Source organism: Stigmatopora nigra, chromosome 7 (assembly GCF_051989575.1).
Source record: "Stigmatopora nigra isolate UIUO_SnigA chromosome 7, RoL_Snig_1.1, whole genome shotgun sequence".
Taxonomy (NCBI): Eukaryota; Metazoa; Chordata; class Actinopteri; order Syngnathiformes; family Syngnathidae; genus Stigmatopora; species Stigmatopora nigra.
This window is the reverse complement of record NC_135514.1, coordinates 13,995,440-14,017,828: the sequence shown is the minus strand read 5'-3', so window position 1 is coordinate 14,017,828 and position 22,389 is coordinate 13,995,440. Positions and strand designations below refer to the sequence as shown.

The 22,389-nt window shown below is 38.2% G+C and overlaps 4 protein-coding genes across 5 annotated transcripts; all 4 read right to left on the bottom strand.

The window, feature by feature from the left end:
* Nucleotides 1-3,249: 3,249 nt before the first annotated feature.
* On the bottom strand, nucleotides 3,250-8,787 carry rragca (Ras-related GTP binding Ca). Its single transcript, XM_077721751.1, has 7 exons — nucleotides 8,357-8,787; nucleotides 6,302-6,505; nucleotides 6,037-6,236; nucleotides 5,563-5,677; nucleotides 5,352-5,494; nucleotides 4,283-4,431; nucleotides 3,250-3,889 (listed from the first exon to the last, which is right to left on the bottom strand). The coding sequence occupies exons 1-7, from the start codon at nucleotides 8,540-8,542 to the stop codon at nucleotides 3,726-3,728; spliced, it is 1,161 nt and encodes a 386-aa protein (XP_077577877.1). The 5' UTR covers nucleotides 8,543-8,787; the 3' UTR covers nucleotides 3,250-3,725.
* A 180-nt stretch (nucleotides 8,788-8,967) lies between these two features.
* On the bottom strand, nucleotides 8,968-12,840 carry mgat1a (alpha-1,3-mannosyl-glycoprotein 2-beta-N-acetylglucosaminyltransferase a). The gene is made up of 4 exons (XM_077721808.1): nucleotides 12,637-12,840; nucleotides 12,130-12,168; nucleotides 11,390-12,013; nucleotides 8,968-10,826 (listed from the first exon to the last, which is right to left on the bottom strand). Exons 3-4 carry the CDS (start codon nucleotides 11,966-11,968, stop codon nucleotides 10,128-10,130), a joined length of 1,278 nt encoding a protein of 425 aa, XP_077577934.1. The 5' UTR covers nucleotides 11,969-12,013; nucleotides 12,130-12,168; nucleotides 12,637-12,840; the 3' UTR covers nucleotides 8,968-10,127.
* Nucleotides 12,841-13,275: 435 nt separating this feature from the next.
* Nucleotides 13,276-15,490, bottom strand: LOC144199384 (uncharacterized). Its single transcript, XM_077720984.1, has 2 exons — nucleotides 14,681-15,490; nucleotides 13,276-13,954 (listed from the first exon to the last, which is right to left on the bottom strand). Exons 1-2 carry the CDS (start codon nucleotides 15,206-15,208, stop codon nucleotides 13,904-13,906), a joined length of 579 nt encoding a protein of 192 aa, XP_077577110.1. The 5' UTR covers nucleotides 15,209-15,490; the 3' UTR covers nucleotides 13,276-13,903.
* Nucleotides 15,491-16,737: 1,247 nt separating this feature from the next.
* Nucleotides 16,738-21,240, bottom strand: rnf183 (ring finger protein 183). 2 transcript variants are annotated; one of them, XM_077720878.1, is made up of 2 exons: nucleotides 21,028-21,240; nucleotides 16,738-19,199 (listed from the first exon to the last, which is right to left on the bottom strand). In XM_077720878.1, the coding sequence occupies exon 2, from the start codon at nucleotides 19,183-19,185 to the stop codon at nucleotides 18,259-18,261; it is 927 nt and encodes a 308-aa protein (XP_077577004.1). In that variant the 5' UTR covers nucleotides 19,186-19,199; nucleotides 21,028-21,240; the 3' UTR covers nucleotides 16,738-18,258. The 2 variants fall into 2 exon arrangements, with proteins under 2 accessions (XP_077577004.1, XP_077577003.1); XM_077720877.1 differs by having other exon boundaries at nucleotides 16,738-19,203; nucleotides 21,028-21,233.
* Between the last annotated feature and the right edge of the window lie 1,149 nt (nucleotides 21,241-22,389).

The window sequence follows — 22,389 nt, the reverse complement described above, 5'->3', positions numbered from 1 at the left end:
TTTTTAAATTCATGTATTAGTTTTAAAAATTATTTAAAGAGGAAAATGTAAATCAGCAAAATCTAAAGTAATTCCTTTTTTGGGGTGTAACTTTATTGATAATCCTAAATTCAAAACCAAAAATAGATCGTTCCAAAACGCTTTTATGACAAAGTTTAAAGAATCTTGTTAACAGTCACACTTGCTAGAAGCATTGTCAGCATTTTGGGTTCTTAAAACTGTCTTTTCTTTGCCTTAAAGCTTGTCATCCAGAAGGAAGTAGTAAAAAACACAGCATGACACAACATCACAACAGCTTTTAACACGAATTCCTCCTTAAACTGCAAAAAAAAAAATGTATAATCACACAAAACAGCCTTTTTTATATGTTCCCTCTCAAAATTGTCCCAAAACACCCTCAGAAATGACCAGAATCTATTTTAACTCCTGAAAAATAGCCAATCCGCCAAATTATGTTTACAAATATAATGTATTAATTATTTTTATTGAATTGGAATGTGTTTTAAGATAAATAGATATAAAATAGGACAATTATATACAAAATATGATAAGAAAAGAGCCAAATTCATTATGACCGGGGAACCGCATGCGGCTCGAGAGCCACACGTTCACCACCACTGATTTAGGGCATGACATGTCCGTACTTTTACACTTTTGAACTATACTAAACCAACTTTGCTTTAAAAATGCAAACTAATGTGATGAAAATGGAGGAAAAACAACAAAAGCAAAGAAAAATAATATATTTTTTTCTCTTTAAAGCCCACTTGCTTGATGTTTACAAAGTGTCAACACTGAGAAGCCGTTGAATTAATGTCGTGGCCTCGTTCCATCTAATAAACGTCATTTGCAAATAAGAACTGTGTCAAATACTTTCTTATTTTAATCACAAAAACACAAACAAGTGAATTATCTACCATAATAAACACATATTAAATGAATATACTTAACTATTGTTCGTCTTTTTTCTAAAAAAAACAACAATTATACTTTTAATTAATTAACCCAAAATAAATTACACACAAAGTTCCACAAGGTGGCGACAAAGCTACGTTTTTTCTTTGATTTAAGCGTAAAAAACGTTAATTATTCAAGACTTTTAACATATTAGTCCGCAATTATGAAGGGATTAAATGTTCTTGTGAATTATTTGCCTGACAATCGAAGAAATGAAGTAGCCATTGTCTGTAAAATTCATTCCCTCGGCAGCTTAATAAAAGATGGCAGATAACGGCGACGTTTTATTAAGATTCTAATGGTTCTAATGATAGCAAAGATTGAGAGGGCTGACCATCATTTGAAAAATCATCTGAAAGACGACTTTTTTTTGCTTCACGTCATTACTATGATATCTTCATTTTATATTAGGTGCTGTCTCGCTTCTGTGATTAAAATAAAACATTTATTCAACATCATAGTGACTTTTGTTAGGCTTGTCATGCTTTTTTTCCATGTGAAAAAAATGAGAATAAAACAGCCCCTTTTAGTGGTTGTATTTGAAACTACATCACCCTATCAGATGGATTTTTCAAGGTTTATATGTACGATAATTAGGCAATATTTTTAGGTCTGCGGGTCAAAATAACAGACTAATTTTCTATTATTTAGTTTTTATTTTTAACAACATTTAAAACGTTTTAACCAACAAATGTAGAATTAAAATAAAGAGAAATGACAATTAAAATACTTATATTATTTGCATTTATTCCACATTTTGGTTGTTTTTTAAGCTAGTTTCATTACATTTACTTTATATCTTTATTAACCAACGGAAAGATTAATATTTAGTAGAATATATATTTTTTAGTTCATTTTTAGTTATTTTTTTTCCTCAATTTATATAATATACCTGTGCACACCTAAATAAAATGTTATAACGCATAATAAACAATAAACATTGTATAAAAAGGCCATATAAAAATTACATTTGACCAACATTTTTTTAAAATTGTCAATAAAGAACAGCAAATTGAATTTCACTTTTCACTGTAAGAAATGTTAAAAATACTGTAAAACATTGCAAATTCTTTAATTTACAACTAAAATTCATTTTTTGTGGACTACATTCTGACAAAAAACAGGTTACCTGTCAATGCCACCTCTCCCTGTTCAAATAAATTGGCCTTTTATCCCTTATAAATGTGAAAAATGCATGACCTTGGCCAAATAATAGCAGCAAAGCATTATTATTCTAATTCTCTCCATCCCTATTATAGTGTTACTTCCATCCCAGAATAGACGGACTACATGCGGATGCATAATTGAGTTGAAATTGAGTGAGCGTCCAAGTCAAGGAAAATGGAGAATGTATAGAGGGATTAATGTGGGGGGCTTTTTTCAAGGAAACCATCATTTTAATGAAGTGAACTGGACGGAAGAAAAGAAAATGTCAATGTTTTATTGCAGTTAAATTAAATGTAATGTCCCTTTAAGAATTGTGATTGAGGATTATTAGCTTCAGCTGCTACACTTGTTGCTTTTATGTGCATTAAATAATTAAAGATTTGTGTTTGTAAATCACATTCCTAATTGATAATTATTTTTTAATAAACTTTAAATGTGTGGTGAGTTCTTCAATTATGGATAATGACGACAAGAAGGTTTCACTAAAAGCATTTTTTTGCTAGGAAGTATTACTACAAGTTATAAACAGTCCTACCACGCCATCTCGTGATCAATGAGAATTTTAACTCATATTTTGGGAATTAATTTTACGAAATAAGTTTAAATAAAAGTTTATTGGTTTCTTCGACCACTAAAAAAGAAAAAAATGCAATGACGTCATGCAATATCGGGATGACGTTGTCATTTTAACTTCCGCAGCCAGCAAAATAAAACAACACAAAAAACTAATTATATAAAAATGACTTTGCCTATTTTTAACTCTGGTGTAGAAAGTATATTATATTAAATACCAGAAACTATTAATTAACATTTGTTTCGAAAAAGTGAGCTGAACCACTTTTTTTCAAGGTGGTCAATCCCCTCGTCAAACTATGACCTAATCAACATAAAAGTCAAAAGTATCCATTATTTCACCACATCATTTAAAACGATAAACTTATAGTTTTCCGACAAAACATGACTTTTGTCATATTTTATTAGACACAATCTTCAAACGTCCTTCTTAGATTAACCCCCCCACCCCTGCACTGAACTTGGTTTGTCCCAAAAGAGCAAAAACTCCCGCTGAACTTGCTTTGTCCCAAAGTAGTAAAAACTCCCGTTTCAAATAAATGCCTCTCAGTCAATTGTAATAGTTGAATGAGTCATCTTTATTGAGAAGAACACAAGTCTCGGCAGTTCAACCTAACACACATCCATACGTGCATTCTCACACATAAACACACACGCGCACATACACACACAAACACACACACACAAACACACACACACAATCCCTTTCCTCCAATCACAGGAAGTGACGTGCGAGCGGGCAGCATCAAAGTGAGGTGAAAATCGTGCTGCTTTAGTAAGGCCGTCTTTCCTCTACGCCTTACTTTCAGTTTTATTTCCTTTCATTTTTTTTTATTTTTACAAGTGGTCCAGTGGATGCATCCCAATCCTGCCAACCTGCCAACACGGCAACCATTGGTCCCTTCCTCAAGAAAGAGTCTGTCCGCTTCGGGGCCCCGACGGGCGGCCATTTTGCCCATTTCTTCATATTTTTGTTGTTGTTGTTGTTTTAATCTGTGGGTCCTTTAAAGTCTTTTGGGCGGGCATTCTCACGCGGTAGTGTTACGCGGCGTGCCGTTAAGCGCCACCACGGCCTTGACACGCGTGGGCGAATCCGCGGGTTGCGTCCCGAGTGGGCGTTGCGTGGACACGCCCACTTCGAAGACTTCATGGATGGCCTTGCGGAAACAGTGGAAGTTGTAGTCGATCAAGCCTGACGAGGTGGCGGGAAACGGGGAGAAGAAAGCTTGGGTCAATCTTGGCGGACCACCGACCTCGCTCACGATATTGGTGCTCGGACATTTGGTCCCCGGATTTTTGGTCGCCGGTCAAATGGTGACAGATAGTTTACTGTTGAAACCAGCTCTCAAAATTATATCTAAGAGATTTTAATATCTGAGTACATTTGACCGGCGACCAAATGTCCGGGGGACCAAATGTCCGGGGGACCAAATGTCCGGGGGACCAAACGTCCGGGCGACCAAAACGTCCTGTCGACCAAAACGTCCTGTCGACCAAAACGTCCTGTCGACCAAAACGTCCGGGCGACCAAAACGTCCGGTCACGCAGAGCAATCCACCCCCTGATTGGCCGAAATGAAAATTACCTTTGCGTTCAAAGCTTTCTTCTCGGAGAATGCAGACGAGCGCCAAGAACTTGGTCACCTCCTTCAGGTAGAGCACGGTGGTGTTGTTTAGTTTGATGATGGCCATGGATTCCTTGTCGTAAGCGCTGCCGCTACCGTCCTCTCTCAGACTGCGGGAGGGAAAACAAATCCAGTTTTACCACGGAGCGGTCTGACGTAGGGCCGCGTCAACTCGATTTCATGTGGGCTGGACTATTTTATATATATTTAGATTTTTTTTTTATAAATGGATTAAAAGAACTGGATTAAAATCCCTGAATATTCAGTTTTTTATAGATCTAAAATAATGTTTATTTTAGCTTTTTTAAAATATATTTTTAGATTTTACAAAATTATTTTGAACTAAAAACAGAAAAAAATGGATAAAAATAACAATTATTGATTTAAAAAGGGGGAGAATCAGGACATTTAATATACAGCTATACTCCTAAAACAAAGTATTTTGTTTTTTAAACATACATTCCTTTTTACTTTACTTTGTACTTTATACTTTACACTTTACTTTGTACTTTATACTTTACTTTGTACTTTATACTTTACTTTGTACTTTATACTTTACTTTGTACTTTATACTTTACTTTGTACTTTATACTTTACTTTGTACTTTATACTTTACTTTGTACTTTATACTTTACTTTGTACTTTATACTTTACTTTGTACTTTATACTTTACTTTGTACTTTATACTTTACTTTGTACTTTATACTTTACTTTGTACTTTATACTTTACTTTGTACTTTATACTTTACTTCGTACTTTTGACTTGACTTAGTACTTTTGACTTGACTTAGTACTTCGTACTTTTTACTTGAACGATGAGTGCTAAGTATGTTAATACTTGAGTACTTTTTTCTGTTTATTTTTCATATATACTGTTAACGGATGCACTTTTTATATGTATCATATCTTGTGCTGACTCCCCCCATCTGTCAAATTTCTAAACCCAATACGGCCGCCCGGCCGAAAAGTTTGCCCACCCCTGGAATAGGAGAATACTATGGTAATGTAACTGTGGTCAGAAAGGTCTCACCCGTAGATGCAGGAGACGTCAATGACCACATCGATCATATCGCAGCACAGCTCGTACGACTGCATGTCCACCGGCGAACTGTCGGTGGCGATGTAGATTTTGCTCACCACATCGAACAAAAAGGCTTTCTCAATCCCTGAATTCTAAAGACAGAATGAAGTTTCAAGGTTGGGCCTCCGAACAGAAGTCAGTCGATCGGTTTCCCACTCACGGAAATGAAGATGTTGAGGAGGTTCTCCAACGTGGGAAGCTGAGGGATGAGCTTCTGCACCACCTTGCTGAAGGCCTCGAAGATGGAGTGGTCGTAGATGCTCGTCAAGTAGAAACTAGAACATAAAATAAGATGACGGTCATGATTAATGTTCCCTCTAATTTTTCTCACCACTTGTTTCCATATTTTAGCTAAGAGCCATATGCAACTATCATAAAAGCCACATGTGGCTCCCGAGCCATAGGTTCCCTACCACTGGCTTAGAGGGACCATTGGTCACGAGGCAAACGGGGCATTTTCTTCTTGGATTTTCATTAGAAGGCACACGAGGAATGTAGCGCTTCAATGTCATCGGCTAATGAAAAGCACCCTTCGAATGTTGCGTTTTCTTGCACGGTAAAAACAACAGGATTCTTTACTCTGAGCGGATTATGCTAAAAAAAAACAATGGTTTGAAAAGTGATTGAGTTTTACCTCAAATGGAGTTTTTCCAAGCTAGCGTCAGCCAGATCGTCATTAGCCCGTTGATGGATGTCCCGTTGAGTTTCGATTTTGTGGTCGTCTGATAGGCCGTCCACTTTGTGGATGAAAACCTCGAAGTTAATCTCGGGGTTGACCCGATACGCCCGGGACACGGTGAGGTGGAGTCGCCCTAGCGCCTCCACGTAGTCGTCCTAGGAACAAACAAAGTTGTGAAACCCGTCACCATGGAGACGGAGGTGAGTGGTGGATGACTAACCTGAGCGTCGATGACAAATATGAGGGCGCCGGTTCCTCTGAAGATCATCTCGTAGTCAAAAGTGGGATCGAAAAAGTCCACCTGGCCTGGAAAATCCCAAATCTGGAAGTTGACGAATGAGCTGCTGGAGATGTCGTCCTTGTAGATCTTATTGGTGCTCTCCAGAAATAAGGTTTCGTTGGGCGACATTTTATGGAACACCACCTGAAAAACCACAAAATTAATTCATTTCTGTCTCATAATGTCACTAATCCAATAAAATTCGGATTGAACTGCTTTTATTTGCAATAGTTTTGGGGCCATTGAGAAGGACTATAATTATCTTAGTGATAATTTACTTGAATCATTTTTAATGGGTCGACTAAGTGTTGTTCTGCATCTCAAAACTGCTTATTTCGGCCGCGTTATTGTCTTTTTGCGTTCAAGCTACGTTAGCCTCCATTGCTAACATGCTCAAAACATGTTCCCTCATCATCCTTTTCTTCTCCTGAGCGTTGGTCTGGAACTAGCGTTCATCTGGCAACAGCGCCCCCATTTTTCGTGATGGCCAGTTGGTGTAATTACAGTTTTAAATTATTATTTTTCTTTTTTTTATTCGTAGTGAAAAATTATTCATGAAATTAATCATTATTGTTTTATCACTCATCTTTTGTCGTAAAAAAAACCCAAGTGCATCGACAAACAAAATAGTCAGCTAGCATGTGGGAAAAAAAAACTCATGTTAGCAACAGTGCGCGAGTTCTTAAAGCCACAGAAGCGGTGAAGCAGCAAAAAGCCACGTCACATGTTTGCAGGGGCCTACTCAAAGCTGATTAGCCGAAACAAAGTCTTCATATCGCACTTTTTTTGAAGACTTGGTCGTATCAAACACAACGATAATGCTCTCAATTTGTCAATTGTCATTAAATTCTGCACTGCAGATGCCTGAAATAGCGTCCCTAGATTTTAGAGACAATTTAGCATCAATTGGTCCATGCCAAGAATGTCCACTTTGTTAAATGACCACTGCGCCACAATTTAATTTCAGGTTGCGGCTCAAAGTGCCACTTTCTCGCCACTTGGGGAAAATGAAGGAAACAGGTGGTTCCAAATTACCATGGTGATGACATTTAAGCTTGGCCAAGACAATGGTGATAACTGCATTGCTAATATTTAGGATAGAAAACATGCATGAATCACATGTGTGTCATGTGATCTTTTTCCCATGACGATACAAAAAAAATGATTATTTGAGGAACAATGTTATATTTTCTGATTTAAACAAATCTGACAATTTGATTTAAGGACCTTGTATTGATTTTATATTTAACACACACCACAAACTTTAATGTTTTAGAGATTTTTGTTGTGCAACATTTGCAGACATTTCAATGATTTTTACATGTCAATTAATTGAATCAGTTTGTTGGGTAACCAATCAATGTAAATGACTTTTGCTCCTATCTCAAGGCAAATAAAAAACAAGCCTCATCTTAAATCTGAAACGCATTCAAAGTGAACAAAGTTAGATGCAAAGCACAATATGAAAAGTATGTGTGTATGTAGTATGTTTATGTGTGTACAATGACAATAAAGCTTACAACGTATGTATGTGTATGTATATACAATGACAATAAAGCTTTCAATTCAATGTGTTTGTATGTGTATGTATGTAGAATGCCAATAAAGTTTTCAATTCAATACGTGCAATCAATTCGCTATGCACCTGTATGTTATGAAAACTACACTCCTACACGACTTCACTTATTGTCAGTTATGGTGGCGCTACAAGAAAAGAATGGGGGCATTTTGTAGGGTAAAACTCGGGAGTCAAAAGTTTGAAAAGAAGGGTCAGGCGTACTGTTCGATAGCCCTCAAGTCACATGACGTTATGTCCACATAATCAGAGTGATGCATTGAGTGCCTGTGTCCGACTAGTTAATCATTCATAGCCTCACTTCTCTCGTAGAGACAGAACTTAGCTTAGCATTGTGGCTAGCTTGCAGCTAATAATACTTGGTTATGTGATATTTACAACTCCGGGCTAAGCACGGAGCTAGCTAGCGGCTAGCAAACCTTCTGTATCGATGACTTGCCACTTCGTCTCAGCCCCATGAGCAGAATCCTCGGCTTGCTGTCAGACGGCGCCGGGCTGTCCTCAATGTCCGCCTCTTCTTCCTCGCCATAGCCGAAGTCTTTGGGGAAGGAGTCGGCTACCCCGTAGCTGCCGGCCAGCTGCTCCACCTCGTACTGGATCGACATTTTGGGCCAAAAGCGACGGTCGCCTTACCCCACCGGGTGGTATCCCCTTTGGTATCCCACCCCCGCCCTCTTCCCGGGCCCCGAGCCAACCTTCACTTGTCGGCTACTACGGGAATGAGCTCAAGTGTAGCCGAGAAAATGGTGCGTCTGCCGGGCCATGCCATTAAAGCTCCATTTGGCTCGTGTCGGAGCCCACACGTTTCTTACGGATTCCCTCTCTGTTGAAAAAAATAAAAAAAACAAAAAAACAATGCATAAGGTCCCGCCTTTCTCTTTTCTTATTGGATAACTGGTCCCTGATGATGATTGTGATTGGCTGGTAGGAGGTGCCACTCAACAGTTGATGCGCGTCACTGTCACCTGACTTGTTTCGTGACTTGCCAACTGCTGAACAGTCATCAAAAAAGCGTTCTTCTCCCATAAGATTATGTTTGTATATTTAATGATACACTTTATGTAATCGTCATGAACAAAGTGGTTTATTCTCAAACAAATTAAACGTTGAATTAGAAGGTAACAAGAGGCGGCACTAACAGATGGCGACAACTCGCGGTACGTTCACGGATTCTAAAAACATTGGAAATTGTACAATTTTGCAATCAAGTCAAATGCGGTTTACGGCACATTCACTGATAACGCAAAAGTGTTTTGCGTCACTCTCGCCCAATCCAACGTGACGTAAAACAGAACCATCGTCATCAATCCTTTTTAGGACAAAATTAAGTTGAAAGTTTGCCATTTGGCACATTGTTTTCATCATTAGCAAAATCATTCATATGCAAATTTAAGGACATTATTGTAACTTTTATGGTGAAATAAGACTACCACCAGAGTGCTGTTGAGTTCACCTTTAAATTACAAAACACTTTAACAGGCTTGTGGTTTGCATTCTATAACGTTGAACTGCAAACAACGAAAAGATTTGGCATTGTTATATGAAAAAAACTTGAAGGCAACAGTTCAAACCTCCATCGGATTCATACCAAACACACAAATAACCCCATCAACAGTTAGAAAATAATTTAAAGTGGTACCCTTTGACATGTCATACAAAAATAGACCTCTAGATGAATTATACAGCAGTTAGCATGAGCAATGGTAGCATCTTATAAAAAAGATGACCTACCCCTGAGTAGAATTAAGTGATTGGAGCAGCCACTGCTAACAAGTATAACATTCTAGATTATTAGTTGTGAGGCAAAATGTCACATAATTGGTCCCAAAAATATTCCAGTCCCATTAACGGCACTAAAAAAATAATAAACTTGCTCACGTTCCTACAAAATGATGTCAAATTAAAGATGGACGCTTTCCAACAAGTCATAGTACCATAAATAAAACCTATAAATTTCCTGTCATTCTATATGATTTGTTCACTTTTTGCCATAACTCCCAGTCCAATGACATCTTGTCAGTTAAAAACGTTAATTACAAAAGCAAAATGTCTCCCCAATATTATGATAAGAGTGTCAAACTATGTTGAAGTAAGCTGAGGAGCATTATTTGAACCACTGTAGTGTTTCCACCCCATTTTTCTGCATTAGTGATGACCACCCTTTGCCATTTTTCCCCTCTCTGACAGAATTCAGTTCCAAGTAGGATCGTAGGCAGTCCACCCTGGTGGCGGCACGAGGTATACCCGGCGCCCCCGGTAGAATAGCGCCACCACCCCCTTATACCCAGTCCTCGGCACCCCGGACTTGAAGTCGTCCATGACTCCCAAGTTTTTGGCAAACAATCGGAAGCTCTCCTTACTGGAGTACTGCAAGCGGAAGGGACCGTCTCCCTCTAGCGCCCCCCGCTGGAGTTCCTCCATAGTGACGATGGGGGCGGCGTAGACCCTCTCCGTGAAGGTCTGGTCGTACACGTCTGGTTTCAAGTACGTCAAGTCCAGCTGGGTGAAATGCACAAATTCCGAGTTGAGTTTGATGAAGCGCAGGTATTTGTCGTAGAACTGGCCTAGGCTGACCCCCTTCCGGCCGAAGGTGAGGGTGCGGGAGATCTCGGGGCGCAGGCACTGGCGGCCACGACGCTGCTCGGGCCTCCGCATCCAGTCATCCCAGAAAGAGGCGGGCCAGCGAGGTTCTAGCTCCTCCCACAACTCCCGCAGGAGCATCCAGCCCAAGCCGGGGAAGAAGTCGGTGCGGTAGAGGAGGGCCGAGGCCGCCGGGTCCACCACGCCGTCCCGCCCGTTGTCGTTCCATGCCGACACGCACCACAGGTTGGGGTCCGAGCGGAGTAGAGGCAAGGTGGCGCTGAAGTACTCGAAAAAGTCTGGCGCCACCTGGAGGGGGAGAGACGAGTGGGATCAGTGGATCTGAATATACAGTGTTCCCTCGCTACTTTGCGTTTCAGTTTTTGGAAGAAAAAAAATACAAATTACATTGAAACAACATATTTTACAGTTTTTTTTTGTTATAACATCAATTTCACTTTCTCTACCCGTATTATATATGGTGTACTGTATACAGGGGGTAAAAAAAATAAATAAAATAAAAAATACAAAATAAAATATACAAAATTAAAAAAAAAAAATTTAACAAAAAATGTTCGAATTAAATTCAAGTTAAGCATTTTTGAAGGGGAATCCCTACTTCACGGAAATTCACTTATCGCGGGTGGTCCCGGTCCCCATTAACCGCGATAACCGAGGGAACACTGTAGTTGTCTGTATCAGTGGCAGATAAAGATTTGAATTTCTAAAATGTATATATGTTATTAAACGCTATAGGTCTGACAAAATACGGACAAATGGACTTAAGGACATTTTTTTCCTACATTCATCAGGACTCTGATAAAATACCCAACCCAACCCTACCCTACCCAAAATAATACTCCACCACATACCTCCAAATCATCTTCCACAATGATAACAGCCTTGTACTTGGCGAAAACCTGCTTAAGAGCCCACTTGTAATGTCTAGCGATCTTGTAGTAGCCTTGAAACTTCTTATGCTCGGGCGGCGCCACCACGTCGCCCAGGTCGGGCTGCGCCATGTAAGTCACATTATTCCCATACGAGCGGATCACCTCGGCCGTGGCGGCGTGGCCGCAGTCGTGGCTGACCACTATTGGGAAGCGCTCGGCCGAGGGTCGGTACGAGAGCAACTTGTCCAGGCAACGGCGAACCGTCACGCGGTCGCAGGCCATCACCAGGACGGGGACGACCCAATCCGGCGCCGTCAGGCCGGCCTTCTTCTTTGCCCGAGGACGCATGCTTCGGATGTGGGACAGGATTTTGTTCTGCGCTTCTAGCTCCGCCTCCAGCATCTCGGCCACTCGCATGACATGGAGCAGCGCTTCCTCGTCCTCGCTGGTCGCGTCTTTTTCCGGAACTTTGACCCGTAGAAACAGAACCAAAATGGCGTTCCAGGAGATGAACAGCAAGGCACAGCCCCCGATCCAAGAACCTCTGTGGCAGCGCATGGTTACGACGTAACGAGCCGGGCACCCGCACAAAAAAAATGGAGGCTGCAACCAGATAAAATAAAACATAAAAAAATAATAGGGTGCTAATAATTAGCTTTATAGCTAGCCATAGGGTATGGTAACTAATAACTTCAGCTGTCCAATACAGGCCAACTTACCTTCAACTTTCAATAAATCTTCACCAAATCTCGCGTCACCTGCAGGAAAAAAATAAATAAATATATAAACATATTTCCAAGTCTTCCCTACTTAAAAAGTAATAACAGATAGTAAACAAAACAGTGTTTGACAACATCTACATGAATTAAAAATATATTTTAACACGCCTATACAACGATAAAGTTGCGTCTACTATCTTTTTTATATATAATTCATAAATACCCAAATGTACATTATACAGAAACAAGAATAACACGTTCAACTATACATATGGATATTATAAAAAATATATATATCTTCTTGGGCGCGTTGTCGCCTGAGTGACGTCATTCCCACGCGCCTGTAGCAAGTTGTCTTAATAGCTACCCTGTTGCTCCCTTAAGTCAAACAAACTAAACATTTTGACACTATATCATCTTAAAAAGCTGATTTTGTTACATTTGCGCTAACATTTGGGGATGACACACAGAAGACAGATAATTTCGCGTGTACAAATGTGCACTTACCCGGAAAATGTCGTCTCTTCCTCTTTTATGGACCATTTTGTCGTCTCTGTCGCTTCTTCGCGGAGACGTCACGAAATGTCCCCGTACGACGTTAGCAATTGTTTTTAAACAGTGTAATATTTGAGCTTTGTACAAAAATAAAAGTTCGATCCTACTTCCTAAGTTCCTACTTCCTGCTTGGGAAGTAGTCCCAACGTTACACCTCCCGCCTTCCTCTTTAACGTCCGCCCTTGCGAAATACATCCGCTATAAAAAATAGTTCGGAAAAGTTGCACTCACCGACACTATCCCCAAAGAAACAAAAAAAAAACTAAATTAAATATAATTTAACTACTACAGTACTAAAACATTACAGTTAAATGACTAATAAACAATTATTTGAATGTATTAAAATGTATTTGGAAACACAACACTAGCTAAATAATAATTCTACATTGTCAAATTTAACAGGGAGTTATCCCACTATTGCACTAAAATCTTTATTTCTTACCTATTATGCAAAAGTTATCTTTATGTTCTTGTTGGAGTTACAGTACTAGCACAAGGACAATTTTCTGATCTTTATGATGTATTTTTTTTACAATAAAAATTCACTACTGCACATAGACCACTGTTGCACTAAACTTCTTTTTTTAACGAGTTTAACCAGCTTATTTCTTTTCTGATGAACCCAAATGACCTGGATCAAAATACTGGACCTCATATATAGGTTAAAGTGCAAACTACGATATGGTCCAAGTCTAAACTCCATATATTTGACTAAAATATGTCCGCAAAAAAGTTTCACAATGAGTTATTGCCATTTAAATCAATACTAAATGTACAAAACCCTTCAAAATGAGTCCAAAAATGGTGTTAGCCCACTTTAGTTCCATGAGGCACAATTGCACATTTTTTAAAGAGATTTAAGGCACTTTACTGCAAACATATAACCAGCATTTCGGTCAATGACAAAGATATTTCCTGTTTTTTTAGGGGGGTGTTAGGGGAAGTACCTGTTTTTTTAGAGTATTAGTTTCTCTGCATTCCCAGACGAAAAAGTGCTGACACAGCTTTTGGCTGAATAGATTGAAGTCCAAAAATGATGCAAAATATACGAACCAGTGTGGAAAACAGCATCGGCACCACCGGTGAACGTCGTGGACACAAGATAAGCAAAATGGCGTGTCTCATATTGACGTGGTTTACTGTCAAAATGCCACACGCACATGCAAAAGTCAATAAATAAGATGGGGTCACAGTGGGTTCGGGTCAAGGCCTTGGACCGTCAGTCGGGTCCGTTTTGGCGGAACTCGTGTCCGGAATCTTCTGTCTTGATCTGTCAGAAAAGAAGGGAAAAAATATTATACCATTATAGAAATGTCAAATAATAGTTTTTTTATGCATCTCTATTCAGTGATTCAGCAAATATTTTTGGTCTGAAAATATACATATTCAGTTATTAATTGTTCTATTTAACTTAAATTGGACATATTAAATTTTGCATATTGTTTTGTAATGTTTCTGTTATAATATTATTGGACTAATATTTTACTAGTTTGATTGAAATGCTTTAGTATTTGTGTGTTTTTTTTTGCTTAATCTTGTTATATAAAATATTTTTGATATCTACTCACTTCATATGACGTCACACAAATGATGGCTAACAAAAATAATGAATAGAAGAAGAAAAAAGAGGATCTATTTTTATCAGAAGTAGGGAACCTATGGCTCGGGAGCCACATGTGGCTCTTTTGATGGGTCCATACGGCTCTATGCTAACTTATTAGCTAAAATACTTAAATATCTAAAAAAAAAATGCATACTCATTGATTAGCAACTGCATAAGAATGTTGTCAAAATAGTTTGTTCCACTTTCAAAGTGGTGAAATTACAAAAAAGGCATCCATTTACATGTATTTTGACTTTTAAATTCGTAGTATGGCTCCCAAGAAATAACATTAGAAAATATGAATTGTTTCATGGCTCTCTTCGTCAAAAAGGTTCCCGACCCCTGATCTATATTTATAGTAGTTATTTCATCGTCGTTATTGTTAGGCGTCACCTTGCGATGGCGCCCTCTAGCGCAGGCACAGGGCAAGGCCAGCCTCCGTCGTACAATGTGGGTCAACAGAAGTTGAAGAGAGCGGCAGGTGCTCCTCACAGTAGCCCGTCTGGCCTCCACGAAAGATGGCGTCACTTCCCCGCACTCGCAAGCCACCCCCGAAACCCCACCAGGACTTTCGCACGTATTCCGAATAAAAACGTTGATTTGACACGGTCGAAACAACCGAGTAGCATTAACTCCACCGTCGGCACCCCCAGAAGGCCGCCCGGTAGTTTCGTCCAGTCCCCGGGATCCCGCTGCTCGAGTGTCCGCTTCCGGGTCGCCTTTCAGCGGCTCCCTCAGGCACCGCGGCCCGCTACTCGCCCGGAGCGGCGAGTCGTACCGAACGGCCAGTCCAAACAACGACAACAATATTTGTCCTCGAGCCGAAGTGGGGGTTCGCTTCCCGGGGGGGTTTCTGGTCCAGACGGTCCCACGACACCGGAGAACCGAAGTGAGGGCCGAGGCGGAGGGAGTCGAAGCCATGGCGGTCGTCGGCGTCCACTTGAGGGGGGCTGACTCGTTCAACCTCTCGCCCCCGACGGTGGTTATAGGGGAGGAGGTGGTCTGGGGGAGGAGGGGGTCTGGGGGTCTGACACTGACTGTCTGACTGACCTATTTGTCGGGAAGGCTGACGGGTGTCATTTTAATACGGAGGCTATAAATATAGAGTACAATAAATTCACAAGGAAGTCTATTTATATATTCATTCCCCAACAGTAATGGACTGGTATCAAACTCGAGGCTCGCGGGCCACATGTGGCCCACCGGATAATTTTTTATGACCCAAAAAAAAGTCAATTTTGTGTAAACTTTCTCAAATGATCAATATTGAGAAGTGCTGTTTTTTTGAAAAATATTAAATAAACTTTGAACAAGAGAATAAAAACAGAATATTTACATTTTGCCTATGATTAAAAATGTTGAAAAAAATGAAATAATTGTTTTGCCCTTTCATTAAAATAAAAAAAATGAACAAGAGAATGAAAAGTGAATATTTACGAAAAATGCAGGCCAAAAAATGGTGTAAAATTTCTCAAATGATCAAGATTGAGAACTGCATCATGTTTTTTTTAAAGATTAAATAAACTTTGGACAAGAGAATAAAAGCGGAATATTTACTTTTTCCCTCTTATAAAAAATGTAGAAAAAAAGAATTGTTGTGCCATTTCATCAAAAAGAATAAAAAAATCTTCTGTTATGAAAAATACAGCCAATTAAAAAAATGACATCATTTTATAACTATTTTTAATAGTTTTCATCCCCAACGCGGTGTGAAAAATACAGCCAATTACAAAATACATACAACATTTGTACTCCCTATTAAAACTACAAACATGGAGGTTAAAATTGTGAATCAAGGGGCGACTTATATGCGAAAAATTTTAAAACTCAACTATTTTAAGGCAATTTTAAGGGTGTGCCATATACAGAGAGGCGGCTAATATGCAAGAAATTACAGTACTTTCCTTTTGTTTGTGAAGTGAAGTAAAGAATCCGGAAAATGCGTCACTCCAGAAATCGTCCGACCGGTTTGGGCTGCCTACGAGGGAAACAAAACAAGTAGAGAGAAACTCCAAAAGAAGAACAACAAGCATGAATTGCAGAAAATTGGACGAGTTTTTACTGAAAAATACTTCACGGAATGGTTTTATACAACAAGATGGTGGCGTATATACACAAGCATAAAATAAACACTGTCATTGTTATTGTTTTTTTTTGTGGCTGTGACAAATAGATTTTAAACAACCCTTTAAATATTTAACTTCCTACAAATAGGGCTGCCAAAGTTAATTCACAGTAGAGGACATCTTTGTTTTTTATTTTGGGAGTTTTTTTCTTTCAAATATGTGCTTGTTTACTTGTGTTTTTGAACATTTTCAAAGTTAAAAGGAGTATGTCGGTTTTAGATTATTTTTAAAGAAGCATTTTAAAAAAAAAAACAGGAAATTTGCCCTAAAAAAAATTCAAAAATATTTTTGGAGAAAAAGGTGATTTTTTTTTTACATTTTTTTGTTTTCATTTTTAGGTAAAAAACTAAATATTTGTTTGCGTGTGAATATTTTTGAAGGCAAAATCTTCAATATTTTGCATTTTTTTCCCTTTACAATAAAAAAATTAATATTTTACAGATATTCATTAAAAAAAATCTGTAAATATAAAAAAAATGGTTGATTTAAATTTCTGGTCATTTTAAATGTGTATATGTAGAAAAAAATGACTTTTTGACAGCAATTGATTCCATTTATAAAGAATTAAACATCTCCCAGTAACACAAAAATAAAAACATATTATATATATTATAATCTACAAAAAATGGGCAGCCCCATTTGACACCAGTATTTAAAAAAAGGGCTATGTAAACTTTCCATCACTTCACAGTTGCAGTTTTTTCACATTTTTTTTGTTTTTGTTGTTTCTTTTCAATCATCAGAACAAGAAAAATATTTCAAAATGTCACTTTTCAATGTTGACCATTGACTATTTACAAAAGGAACTTTGTTTTTGTCCAAACAAGGACATGTACGCGTCCAATTTGTCCACGAAGGGGAAAAAATGTTGCCGTTCTCGTTAGACTTGATTTCTTTTTTAACAAAAAAAGTGTCCGCGTGAACCAATGGGCTGTCAGAGATGTTGAAAGGGGAGGGTTGGCAGCAATGGGAAAGTAAAAGGGTTAGCATATGCTAATTGTTTTTGTTTGAATATGTTTTTGTTTGTTTTGGGTATATTTTCAAAGTAAAAGGTGATTTTTTCATCGGGTTCTTTTCTGTTTTGTTTTTTTAACTGACAACAATTTTTGATAATGTACTGATGCAATATTTTGTATGATAATCTATTTTTTTAAAGGCTAGCATACGCTAAATCATTTGTTTGAATGTTTTCGTTTGTTTGGGGTAGATTTTCAAAGTAAAGGGTGATTATTTCATTGGGTTATTTTCAGTTTTGTTTTTTTTATAAACTGACAAAAAATTTATAATGTACTGATGTTATATTGTGTATGTTAATCTATTTTTTTGGACTACCATAGGCTAATTGTTTTGTTTGAATATGTTTCTATGTTTGTTTTGGGTAGATTTTCAAAGTAAAAGGTGATTATTTCATTGTCTTATTTTCAGTTTGTAGCTTATCCCAGCTGACTTCAGGCCCTAAATCAGTCAGCCAATCGCAGGGCACGACGACACAAACAACCAATCACTCATACCTAGGGGCAAGTTAGCATGTTAGCCAGCTAGCTTAGCATGCATTTTTTTGGAATGTAGGATGAAACCCAGAGTACCCGGAAATAAAAAAAAAAACATGGGCCTGGGTAGAACATGCAAACTCCACATAGGTGGACCAACCTGCATTTGAACCCAGAATCACAGAGTTGCAAGCCCCCCACGCTATCCACTTAACCAACGTGCTGCCTGCATGTCCATGTTTGTTTTTTTTATATATTTTTTCTGTTCATGCTGAATTTTAAGCACAAAAGGCCACTTTTGGGAAAAAATAGGCCTTACAAATAATTAGAAGCAGTTTTCCAAATGTCTGTTGTGTCACAATCCGGCGGGTAAAGTGTTTGGCGTCGTGCGGTTCCCTGGCGGGGGTCTCGGGGGGTTCGCACTGGGCACAATGACAAAAGCCAAGATTCCCACTAGTAGAAGAACCAGAGCAACAGTCACAACTGAGGCCACGCTGATGTAATAGCAACGATCCGAGCGACAAAAACGCCGAATACGCCCGTGTACCCTATTGGGCGGGCGTCCCACGTCCACAACAGCGGCGGGCTGACCACCATCCTCCACTTCACGGAGCCCCAACGTATCCCCCGCGGGTGCTTGGGTCTTTCTCGGCAAGGTCAAGGCGGCGGCGGCGGAAGAAGACGAAGCGGCGGTGGCGGCGTTTTCCGGTTTTTTAAGGAGGAGCTTCCCCTTACTGCGTTTAAATCGGACGGAACGGGCACGCCGCATTTCGGGGGGTAACCTACCGATGATGTCTTGGTTGTTATCAAGGCGGGGGAGGTCTTGGCCATGTGGGATGTCGGTTAGCTCGCGGCAAACGGGGCATGATAGCGTCTTTAGCTGCGGTGCGCTAACGTTGATACGTGCTAGGCATTCTAGGCAGAAAGTGTGTCCACATGCTAGTAGTTTAGGGGTCTTGAAGATGTTGTCATAGGAACAGAAGCAGATGGCGCACTCGGGGTCTTCGTTGTCGTCGTTGGGGGCGTCGGCTTGGGTTGGACGACGGTTGTCTTCGGCGCTCCTGCCGCGACGTTGGCGGTTATGACGTCGAGGTTGGGTGGGTTCGCTTTGGCGGCGAGGTTGTTCCGATTCGGTGCTACGGGATCGGGTGGGTCTGGAGGATTTGGGTGGGCGTCGGGTGTCAACGCGGGGTTTGACGTTTTGGGGTTTGATGTTTTGGGGTGGACGGGGCTCGCGGCTGCGGTTGCGACGGCTACGCCGTCTGTCGCGGTCGTCGCTCATGGTGGATGATCACGCTATCTGGGGACATGGGATTTGGAAAGGGTTGTTATGACAGTATTTTTGGTGGTTTTTTGTGGTTATTGGTGGTTTTGTTCAAAATGAAATGAAATTTTTCCAGTTATGAAGGATGCTCACGCTATCTGGGGACACGGAATTTGACAAGGGTTTGTTATAGCAGTATTTTTGGTTTTTTCTTTGTGGTTATTGGTGGTTTTGTTCAAAAAAGAAATGATTTTTTTTTAGTTAGGACGGGTGCTCACGCTATTTGGGCACACACAATTTGACAAGGGTTTGTTATAACAGTATTTTTGGTGTTTTCGTTGTGGTTATTGGTGGTTTTGTTCAAAATGAAATGAAAATTATCAAATTATGACAGGTGCTCACGCTATTTCGGGCACACAGGATTTGACAAAGATTTGTTATAACAGTATTTTTGGTCTTTTCTTTGTGGTTATTGGTGGTTTTGTTCAAAATGGAATAAAAATCATCAAATTATGATGGGTGCTCACGCTATCTGGGCACACGGGATTTGACAAGGGTTTGTTATAACAGTATTTTTGGTCTTTTTGGTTTTTGTAATCCCATTTTACAAATTGCATGAATAATTTGAATAAAATAGAAATGTAAAAATTACACAAGATCCGACCACAAAAAATATTCTTAGAAAAAAATAGAAAATATTTAAAAGAGGGGACAAAAATCTGTTAAACAAAGGGGGGGCAGACATTTTTGGTTTGTATGACAGTATTTTTGGTCTTTTCCTCATAGCGATAGGTGGTTTTGTTCAAAATTAAATCAAAATCATCCAATTATGATTGACACAGACGATGACATTTCAAAAATTTAGTTACGTTGATTAGTGATGTTACACAATTTGGCAAGAGGGAGAGCATGTGACAGCAATTTTTTAATTAAATTCACATTTTTGGATTTTCTATCGAATGTTTGTCCCCCCTTTTTAAATGAAATGGTCAAAAAAAGCTGATTTGGTCATTTTGAGTTCATCTAAACCGAAAACAAAAATATCTGTCCGTCATATTTGCAATTCTGATTCAGTTTAGAACATGATTTTAATCTTAGCTCATTTACAATAAAAGGCATTTAATTTATATTTCAAAACACTTAAAAAAAATCTCAAAATATTTTTTGGCAGAAAAATGTGTTTTTTAATTTTTTTGTTTTCATTTTTAAGTTAAAAAAATTGTTTGGGTGTGAATATGTGTGAGGGCAATTGATTATTTTTATAACAAATTGAAACGTGATATTTGACTAATATCCATTAAAAACTACAAAAACACAGTAAATATTCCCCTCAAAAAATATTCTTAGGGGAATATTTAGTTGTTGTTTTTTTATTTAAGAAAAAAGTATATTTAAAGAAAACAAAAGGAGTAGTAATGTAAATATCTGATATATTAAGGCAATAAATATCCCCCCAAAAATATTTTTTAGGTGAATATTTATTGTTTCTTTTTCTATTTAAGAAAAAATGTTATAAAAGAAAACTTTTTTAATGAAACGGCCCAAAAAAGATGATTTGGACATTTTCAGGTCATCTAAACCAACAACCGAAAACAAAAATATCTATCCATCATATTTACAATTGAAGTTAAAACCCTGATTTTAATCTTATCTGATTGGTTGCCATTGACAACAGCAGACGTCCAATCCGATTGGACATCTACCACTATACAAAAAACAAGCTAACAAAACCAACTCTACCCAAAAACAACAGAAGATCATTTTGTTTTAGGACATAATGATATCAAATTGAGTAAAAAGCAGCAAAAATAAAATAAAAATAAAGAAATAGTTAAGTAGTTGAAATGTAAATAAAGTTACCTGTAGAGTTGGCGTGTCATTACGCAGCCCAGAAAATGGCGAAAAGAGCCGCATGGGTTGTTTGGTCGCTGCCGTTTCTTGTTTTGTCATCGCGACTCAGGCACGCGGCGCTGCCTATTCATTCACCCCCCGCGCGCCTGTCAGCCGCCTCCGGTTCGACCGGTTCGACCCGCCCGGGGGTGCCGTGTGTACATTTCTGCAAGAGGAAGATGACAGTGACTTTTCAGAATGAGTGAAAATATGCATTGCTAATGACTTGATTTAATTTTATTAAATATGTAGTCCTATTTTTTAAAAATGTTTTTAATGTGCATATTCAGGTTTTTTTATTGAATTTTTTTTCTTTGAGTTTCATTTTGGTGAATTTTTTGTTTTTATTTTTTTATATTTTAAAAGATTTGAACTTTTATGCATCTATGCCTCTTTATTTTTTTACATACTGCTTTTTAAAAAAATATAACTATTGACGTCTCATTTTTATTGCAATTTTATTGTATACGTTGGAATTTATGCTATTTTATGATTTTTTTTAATTCTATTTTTTATCTATTATTCATTCTCGTTAATTATTTTTTGTACATATATTTAGCTATTTTTTTAGATTGCGTTCCATTTATTTTCCCCTTCATGAAAGGGTATCCATAAATTTCAACCAAATATATATATAAATATATATACACTGAATTAACTTATGTTTTGTTGAATATATTCTTTTAAAATGAATATGTAAATAATGAGGTCAAAGGTCAGAGGACAGAAAACGACATTCACAATAACTGGGAATTCACGCCATTGAGCCATAATAAAAAAACTCCAGTCATACCTCTAATTATGAATACCTTTTTGCTTTTAATTGTCCTGATATTTTTTTGTATTCATCATTTGAAGTTGTTTAGATGTCACTTAATGTCCTATATGTTCTGTGTCCTTTAATACGTCACTTAATACGTCCTATGTCCTTTAATATGTCACTTAATACGTCCAATGTCACTTAATATGTCTTATGTCCTTTAATGTCACTAAATATGTCCTATTACATGTCACTTGATATGTCCTATGTCCTTTAATATGTCACCTAATATGTCCTATGTTCTTTAATGTGTCCCTTAATATGTCCTATGCCCTTTAATATGTCCTATGTCCTTTAATATGTCACTTAACATGTCCTATGTCCATTAATATGTAACTTAGTGTCCATTGTCCTTTAAAATGTCACTTAATATGTCCATTGTCCTTTAATATGTCCTATGTCCTTTAATATGTCACATAATATGTTCTGTCCTTTAATATGTCACCAAATATGTCCTATGTCCTTTAATATGTCCCTTAACATGTCCTATGTACCTTAATATGTCACTTAAT

Excerpts from the sequence above, each read along its gene's own strand:
- mgat1a (XM_077721808.1), bottom strand. The coding sequence starts at position 11,968 with ATGCGCTGCCACAGAGGTTCTTGGATCGGGGGCTGTGCCTTGCTGTTC. Across the intron at positions 10,827-11,389 it reads TTGTGGAAGATGATTTGGAG|GTGGCGCCAGACTTTTTCGA; the intron begins GTATGTGGTGGA and ends CTCCCCCTCCAG.
- rnf183 (XM_077720878.1), bottom strand. The coding sequence starts at position 19,185 with ATGAGCGACGACCGCGACAGACGGCGTAGCCGTCGCAACCGCAGCCGC.
- LOC144199384 (XM_077720984.1), bottom strand. The coding sequence starts at position 15,208 with ATGGCTTCGACTCCCTCCGCCTCGGCCCTCACTTCGGTTCTCCGGTGT. Across the intron at positions 13,955-14,680 it reads CTAGAGGGCGCCATCGCAAG|ATCAAGACAGAAGATTCCGG; the intron begins GTGACGCCTAAC and ends CTTTTCTGACAG.
- rragca (XM_077721751.1), bottom strand. The coding sequence starts at position 8,542 with ATGTCGATCCAGTACGAGGTGGAGCAGCTGGCCGGCAGCTACGGGGTA. Across the intron at positions 5,678-6,036 it reads TTGGAAAAACTCCATTTGAG|TTTCTACTTGACGAGCATCT; the intron begins GTAAAACTCAAT and ends TTTATGTTCTAG. Across the intron at positions 4,432-5,351 it reads GACGTCTCCTGCATCTACGG|TCTGAGAGAGGACGGTAGCG; the intron begins GTGAGACCTTTC and ends TCCCTCCCGCAG.